The sequence below is a fragment of the Heliangelus exortis genome, chromosome 5 (genome assembly GCF_036169615.1).
Source record: "Heliangelus exortis chromosome 5, bHelExo1.hap1, whole genome shotgun sequence".
Lineage (NCBI taxonomy): Eukaryota > Metazoa > Chordata > Aves > Apodiformes > Trochilidae > Heliangelus > Heliangelus exortis.
Genome location: NC_092426.1, coordinates 27,132,829 through 27,140,604, shown reverse-complemented (window position 1 = coordinate 27,140,604; position 7,776 = coordinate 27,132,829). Strand labels below are relative to the sequence as shown.

Genomic DNA, 7,776 nt, shown 5'->3' with positions numbered 1-7,776 from the left:
AGGGCAAATAGCTGGGTGCAGAGTGAATTAAGAACAGCACTGAGGAGGACTTGTGGGTGTTTCAACAAGATCTGACAATGTGCACTTGCAGCTCAGAATATCCTGAGCTACATCAAAGGAAGCATGATGAAAAATGTGGAGGGAGGTGATTCTTCCCCTCTACTCTGCTCTTGTGACACCCTACCTGGAGTACTGTGTCCAGTTGTAGAGTCCCCAGCACAGGAAGGACATGGAGCTGTTGGATCATGGAGTGCCCAGCATGGGGAGGACATAGAGCTGTTGGATCAAGTCCAGAGGAGGGGCACAAAGAGGTTTGGAGTAGCTCTCCTATGAGGACTATCTGAGAGAGTTGGGGTTGTTTGGCCTGGAGAAGGCTCTGGGGAGACCTTAAGTATCCTTCCAGTACCTGAAGGGAGCCTACAGGAAAGCTGGGGTGGAACTTTTACAAGTGCATGTAGTGATAGAGCAAGGGGCCACAGTTTCAAACTGAAAGAGGATGGATTTAATTTAGACATTAGGAAGAAATTCTTTCCTGTGAGGGTGGTGAGAGATTGGAACAGGTTGCCCAGGAAGTTGTGGCTGCTCCCTCTGGAAGTGTTGAAGGCCAGGCTGGATGGGGCCTTGAGCAACCTGGTCTATTGGAAGGTGTCCCTGTCCCTGCAGGAAGGCTGGAACCAGATTGTGATCTTTGAGGTCCTTCCAACCCAAACTGTACTATGATTGTGTGGTTTTTTTAATAGAAGAAAAAAGGTGGGAAACAGCAGAACTCTGTTGTCTGAAAAATGTCAACCTATTCTTTTGTTCTCAGCCGGGAAAAAAACACAGGCTCAAATTTTAAATCGTAAGACGCAATTTCTTAATTACAGCTCCCTCAAGAACGAGGGCAGGTTACAGGGCTCCAACAGGTGCTTCGGGCGGGAGGGCCCGCCTGCCCCCGCACTGCGGCCCGCCTGGGCGCCCACAGTGCACAGCTGTGCCGCGCTGCCACTGTGGAGGTGGAGGGGGCTGGGGACCTCCCGGACAGATCGGGCGGCGAGGACCCGACACCTGGCAGCTCTCGGGCCGGGGCGGGGAAAGGGCGTCTCGGCCCTGCCTCCCGCTGCCGTAGGGGCCGCCACGTCCTCCAGCGGCTGCGTACGCGGCGGTGGGCGGAGCGCGGCGCGGCGGCCGGGCTTGGCAGGAAAATGGCGGCCAGTATACGGGAGAAGCAGACAGGTAAGCGGCTTCCTGTGGTACCCGTCGGGCGGCGCAGACTGCCCTCCCCGGGTATCGGGGGAAGAAGGGAACAAGGTCAGCTCCATGCTGAACCGGGAGCTTCTGCCTGCCGTCCTCTCGCTCTTTCCCCGCGGCGGGGGCCCGGGGCGGGAGGTGGGCATTTCCGCCGAGGGATTCGAGTCTTCTCAGCCCGCTCGGGTCTCCCGGCAACAGAATGGTGCCCTTCTCCCTCCTTATTTTCCGACTGCCGCTGAGCGTGGCTCCGAGGGCCCCAGGCTGTTCTTGCCGAGGTGTTCCGGTCCTGCTGTGGGGCAAGAGGCCGTGGGTACTCCATTCCTTGTCCACCCTTGCTCTGCAGAGCCCACCCCTGCCCTGCCCTGCCCTGCCCTGCCCTGCCCTGCCCTGCCCTGCCCTCCTGCCCTGCCCTGCCCTGCCCTGCCCGGGCGGCAGCGGCCCCAGGCCCCCAGCGTCGTGGCCGCAGGTGCATGGAAGTAGCCCCTGAGAGGGGCTTCTGCGGGCCCGTGGCCGTGGGGAGCGGGTTGTGCTGTCCCTCTGTTTCAGTTTCATCTCTGCCTGTGGCAAGGATCAATACAAAATACCATTTAATTGTGCAAAAATAAAGCATCTGTTGCGAGGCTGCTGTGAAGACTATACAGGGGTCTCAGAGTGTGTACTGACCCTCAAGAAGCTGAGAACACGACAGCTACGAGTTGTGCCAGAGGTTTTCTCTGGGTAAAGGATTAGTTATACAGTCCCTCCTTACACACTGCTACAAGACCTTAATGGACTCTTACTTTTGTTTTGATGCTACTTTGTGGGACCTTGAGCCACCCACTGAACATACTCCTGAAGTGTAGAGCACGCCAGCTCCATAGTCTGTGGCTTCCTTTGCTTGCTGAAGTTTTTGTCAGTACTTTGAGCTGTAAGCTTATCACCTTATTGACAACTGCAGTATCTTTCTGGTAGTATAGAAGATTCTGAGAGTACTGTGTCACATGAAATGCCTAACATCATCTGCCTAAAAATCTCAGTCTGAGTGTTTGTGAGCCTTTAATATTTATTAGTATTCCCCATTTTCTTTTGGTAGCAGAAGTCTACTTTTGGTAATCTCATTCCTGTGATCATCTACCATAAATAGTGCTATTTGGTTTCTTTTGCAATCCTTTACTTTTCTTCTATTTGCTACCTTTATGATAAAGCCCACTGTCTTTGAGCCCTTATTCCATACAGCTTTATTCTTTTATGTTGTGCTTCACCTTGTTAATCGATTATTTTAATCAACCTTTACTCCTGAGCCCATGTTGTTTTCCATAGGAGAGCTTATTTGCAAGGAGGTAAACTGAACAACTAAAAGAATACTCAGAGAAAGGAACATATTTATTACCAGTTTGTGTTGATATTGACATGTATGTGCACCATCTGTTGTGACCTTTAGCCTGTTTTATAACCAGTCAAAACATATAATTCTGCAAGCACAATAAAAACTTGATCCCAGAGAGTATTCAGCCTAAATGTAAATGAAATGGCAATATAAATACATTAAATATAATTAAATATAAATAAAGAGAAACTCAGAGACTTGCTGAATGTTTGTCATGGTTGTCACAGCACATCACTAGTCTGATTGCTGTCTTTCTTAATAAACAGGTTATGCAGGGTTTTAATTTAAATGGTAACTTCTACAAATCAGCTGCTTGAGGTCCATTAGTACCAAATATATGACTGTGCAACTTAATACAAAAATTGTTTGTATGGCTGAAATGTATGACAGATGTTATGGGCAGCAGAATAAAGGCTGTAGGAGTAGCCTGTGATCAGGATTGCTCCATGGTGTTTATAAAAACAAACAAACAAAAAACCCAAAAAAACCCAAAACAAAACAAACTATGTAGAAGGCTGGATTCTGCAGAGACTCAGAACTCACTGCTAGCTTACTTCTTTCTGTGGTCAAGTTTCACTGCTGCTAATGTGATTTAAAAAGTTGTTGCACAGGAGGAGGAAGCAGGGACAGGCAGTGAAAGAGGACTTTAGGAATGTTCCCTGGGTATGGATGGATGGTGTTAGGAAAGCCAAAGTTCAGCTGGAGCTGACACATGCAGTGGATGCCAGGAGCAATGAGAAAAGCTGCTGCTGTGACATTAGTAGTAAAAACATGAATAAGGGAAAATTTTGGACCATTGCTAAATAGAGCTGGTGATGGTGCTTCTGGTGGTTTTCAAGACTTGAGTGGATAAATCCCTGAGCGGCCTGGCCTCACAGCTAAGCAGGAGGTGTGGTGGGAGATCTCCTGAGGTCCTTTTCCAGCCTGAGCTGTCCTGTGATACTGAAAATCCCTGGGGAAACTGTACTGAGTACACTCACAAGCCTCATTCAGCCAAAGAGTTAGAAGTTAAAGTTTCTGCTGCTCTCCAGTTTTGAGCAAAGTGGTGTATGTTGCCCTGATTTCTGAAAGTTTCCCTTCTGTGCAAAGCTTTGTGCTGATTTCGTTTATGAGCTTGAAGAGAAAAACCGGTAAAAACTGATGCAAACAGTCTCTTTCTTCTAGTCAAAGATGGAAGAAGTGCATATAGAGCATTGCTTAATCAGATAAATAAGGAAGGACTTCATAATAGTAGTGTAGGAAAAGCAGATCTGGGGAATAAAGCTAACTAGTTCTTACTGTACAGAATGCAACATTGTTTTTAAGGCAAACTGCAACAGAATATAGCCTATGTAACTAGAGAAAGAGATTCCTTCATCATGTTTTGAGACTTGCATTTCTTTTTCAGTGTCTTTCAGACCCTATAATTTCTAGGGTCAGAGCTCCATAAAAATAATGCAAATGTGACTTGTTTCACATGTATTTTATGCTGTTTTTTCTCTCAAATGTATAATGACATTCTAGTAATGTATTTAATCTCTCTTGTTGAAGTGTAAAGAGAGTAAAGCATTATTCTGCTTTGTTTTCTAGTGGCTTTGAAACGTATGCTAAACTTCAATGTTCCTCCTGTTAAAAACAGCACAGGAGAACCAGTTTGGAAGGTAAGAACTATTTGAACAGAGGTGGGAGTATTTTACAGTGCTAAAAAGTTCAGATTTCAAATTTTAGCTAACACAAGTATCTTCTCTGTGTTCTTAATTAATACAAAATAGTTTTGTGTTTGTTGTGAATATATGTTATGAATATATGGAACAGAATAACAAAATTGCTGAGAAAAATTCATATTTGAGATATTGGCTGCTTGAAGACCCAGTGATAGATTCTTTAGGCAATATTATAATGAGTAACAGACAATTTAAAAATATACTTAGGTCTTATTGATACTTATTGGCAGAAACTTACATGGTACCTTACTGGTGAACTCAAGAGAGTCACAAAGAAGCCCATAGAAAGGAACAGACTATTGATGTCCTTAAATTTAGGACAGCTGAGCTCAAGCTACCTTTATTACCTCTAAAATCTAAGTAATTTTTGAAGTTTTTGCTACTACAAAGCATATATTCTGTCCTTTATTCTTTTTTTTTTTTTTGCCTTCTTACTTTCTTTTTCTTCCTCTCTGCTTCTCCATTTGCTTCTTCCCAAATGCAGTGTCATGGTTTTAGCCAATGACGAGGTGATAGATGCCTCCAGTACTCTCAAAACAGGACATGCAGTCAGAGAAATTCTAGTTCTACAAAGCTTACAATAGCAAATTTTTGACAGCAGATTCCAGTCTAGCTGACACTTTTCAGGAGATGGAAATGATGAATTTATTTCTCTTTATAATTCAGTTTCTTATATTTTTTAAATTATTATTATTAGTAAACACAAATGGAAGTCCATCACAAATTAATGATGTATTATAAATTAGTATACATTTAGCACTTTACAGATTAGGGCAGTAGTTCCTTAATCCTGTATCCACTGTATCCTGTATTCTACTACTATGTTCACTTCTTTCACCACTTTGTAAAAAGATGTGTATCTGTTTCAGGTTCTCATTTATGACAGATTTGGCCAAGACATAATCTCACCTTTGTTGTCAGTGAAAGAGCTGAGAGATATGGGGATCACTTTGCATCTGTAAGTTTAAAAAAAAATCAGTTGGGTTTGTTTTGGTTTTTTTTGCTAAAAATAACTTTTTTTTAATATTCCTCCAAAATCACAAACATTTAAAATTATTTTGTTAATAATTACTAGAATTAAGATTAAACCATGACTTGTTTCTAAAATCAGTTGGTATTGTTCAGAATCAGGGAGTGGAAAGGTCATCCCAAACGCTGCTCAGTAGTATTTCCTATGAAGTAGAGGGGGCTTCTGCTCACAAGTAAAAATTATCCAAAGATACTTTTGGGAATCTGACCATGAAATTCCCTCTGTATTAATATATCTTAAAATTATTTTGGCACAAACTGTTTCATGGGACTCTCCAGATTCTCTGCTTGTCATTGCCATATAGATTTTAATTGCCTCTTATCAAAGATATGTAGTATTCTTTTGAGAGATTTCCCATTTCTCTCTCTATATAGATTACAGTAATATAGCTCATTATCATTCCTTAGCTGTTGTAGTAGTCATGAAGGAACCTTCTAGGTACATTTTTTTTTTTCAAAAGTTTAGTAACTTTTACTATGTGAAGGCTAGTTAATTAACAGGAAAGGCAAGTTTAATAGCAGGAGATAGGCAGGTTTTTTGAATCCAAGTTAACAATGAAGAATTTGTATATGAGCTTTGTGGATGCAGTATTTTGCCTTCCTCTGAATTGGTTGTACCTGTTTTTGAAGATTTGCAAAGCCTTTTATCAAGCTTTGAATAAACTTTGGAGCCCTTTATTAAAATATTCAGCTAAACATTATAGAAGTATGATTCTTCATGTTCTATTTCTTCATGTTTGGTCTTGCTAAAAATTAGATAAATGTAGAGAGAAATTGTAGGAAATTAAATGTGTTTGTATGAATAAATAATTTTATTTGTATGATATTACCCAAATAAGAAGAGGAACAAATTAGAGCTGGCATTACACGCGTGTAGCCCAGAAGCCCAACCATGACCTGGGCTGCATCAAAGGAAGTGTGGGCAGCAGGTCAAGGGAAGTGATTATGCTCCTGTACTCCACTCTCACAAGAACCCATGTGGAATAGAGGAGCAAAATAACCCATGGAACAGGTTGCCCAGGAAGTTGTGGCTGCCTCCTCTGTGGAAGTGAGAAAGTCCAGGCTGAATGAGGCCTTGAGCAAGCTTGCTCTATTGGATGGTGTCCCTGTCCTTGCAGGAGGGTTGGAATCAGATGCTTTCTTTAAGGTGCCTTCCAAGCCATTCTGTGATTGTATGATTTTGTCTTCCTTTTAGGCTTTTGCATTCAGATCGGGATGTTATTCCAGATGTTCCAGCTGTTTACTTTGTAATGCCAACAGAAGAAAATATTGACAGAATGTGCCAGGTACCTGACACATTAAATATTTCAAATGAGTGGGAACAGCAGAGGTGGAGTGTGTGAAGTAATCCTGTGTTCATCAGAGTGTAACAGTTTTATATCTAGTTCTTGTGCATGTCTAAATACCTTTGCTTGCATTTTTAATATAGTAGCACATATTTGTCCTAAAAAATATTACCCAGAATTTTTACATACAAAAACTTCATTCCCAAATACATCATCTGTGTTTTGGAGAGAGATTTTTTGGGACTGAAAAGGCAAGAGACAGTGGGTACAAGTCAAAATGCAGGCAGTTGAGGGTGGCCAAATGCTCAAACAGAATGGCCAGAGTCTTTGTCCTTGAAAATGTTCAAAACCTGACTAGATGCAATCTTGAGCCACCTGCTCTATTTGACTCTCCTTTGAATGGGGGGGTTTGGACTAGGCTGACCTTTTCACATTCTCTGGGAGGAATTGATGGAGCAGGAGTTTCTGTCTGGTTGCACTTCTGTGTTAGGCTAGTTATATCTAGTTTATAGTGAAAATACTGCTTGAAGGGCTGTCTGAACAGTCATCTAAGCACTTTCAAAAAATTTAGTTTAACTGGATAACTGGAACCTCACATGGTAAAAGTAAGAATATTTTTTTATTAATTAAAAATATATTAGTACTGACTGAGGAAAAAGGTTATGGTTTTCCTTCTGTTTAGGACCTTCGAAACCAGCTTTATGAGTCTTACTATTTAAACTTTATTTCTGCCATTTCAAGAAGTAAACTGGAAGATATTGCAAATGCTGCCATAGGTGCTAATGCAGTAATTCAAGTGGCTAAGGTAAGAAAACCCCTGAGTCTCTAATGTTTAAAGATACTGCCATTACAGTTGCTATTGCATTCTTACATAGCCACTTCGGTGCCATACACAGCTTTTTCTGACTGAATCATGAAAAAAAAATATTTAGCTAGATTCAATATCAGGCTTAGATTTCCTCGGGAAAAAACAGAATTTAGTCATCTCAACTGGACAGCTTAATACTATACTTCATCTTAGTCAGAAGTCCAAACACTGCAAGATTTTTCTGCTAAATGATAAGGGAAATAGTGTTTTCAGAGTATTCCTGATCTTATCAGCTCAGTGAATATATCCAATGCATATATCATGGACTGGGGCTTTTAGCTCTTACAGCACAAA

General features: G+C 41.8%; 1 protein-coding gene across 2 annotated transcripts in view; it reads left to right on the top strand.

Moving 5' to 3' along the window:
* The first annotated feature begins 1,062 nt into the window (after positions 1–1,062).
* SCFD1 (sec1 family domain containing 1) overlaps positions 1,063–7,776 on the top strand; it is a 45,052-nt gene continuing 38,338 nt past the window's right edge. The window contains exons 1-5 of one of the 2 annotated variants that reach the window (XM_071746200.1): positions 1,063–1,215; positions 4,166–4,236; positions 5,169–5,257; positions 6,524–6,614; positions 7,297–7,419. In XM_071746200.1, the coding sequence (XP_071602301.1) occupies positions 1,185–1,215; positions 4,166–4,236; positions 5,169–5,257; positions 6,524–6,614; positions 7,297–7,419 (405 nt within the window). In that variant the 5' untranslated portion in view covers positions 1,063–1,184. The remainder of the gene's footprint in view (positions 1,216–4,165; positions 4,237–5,168; positions 5,258–6,523; positions 6,615–7,296; positions 7,420–7,776) is intronic. The other variant, XR_011726344.1, reaches the window with a different exon arrangement.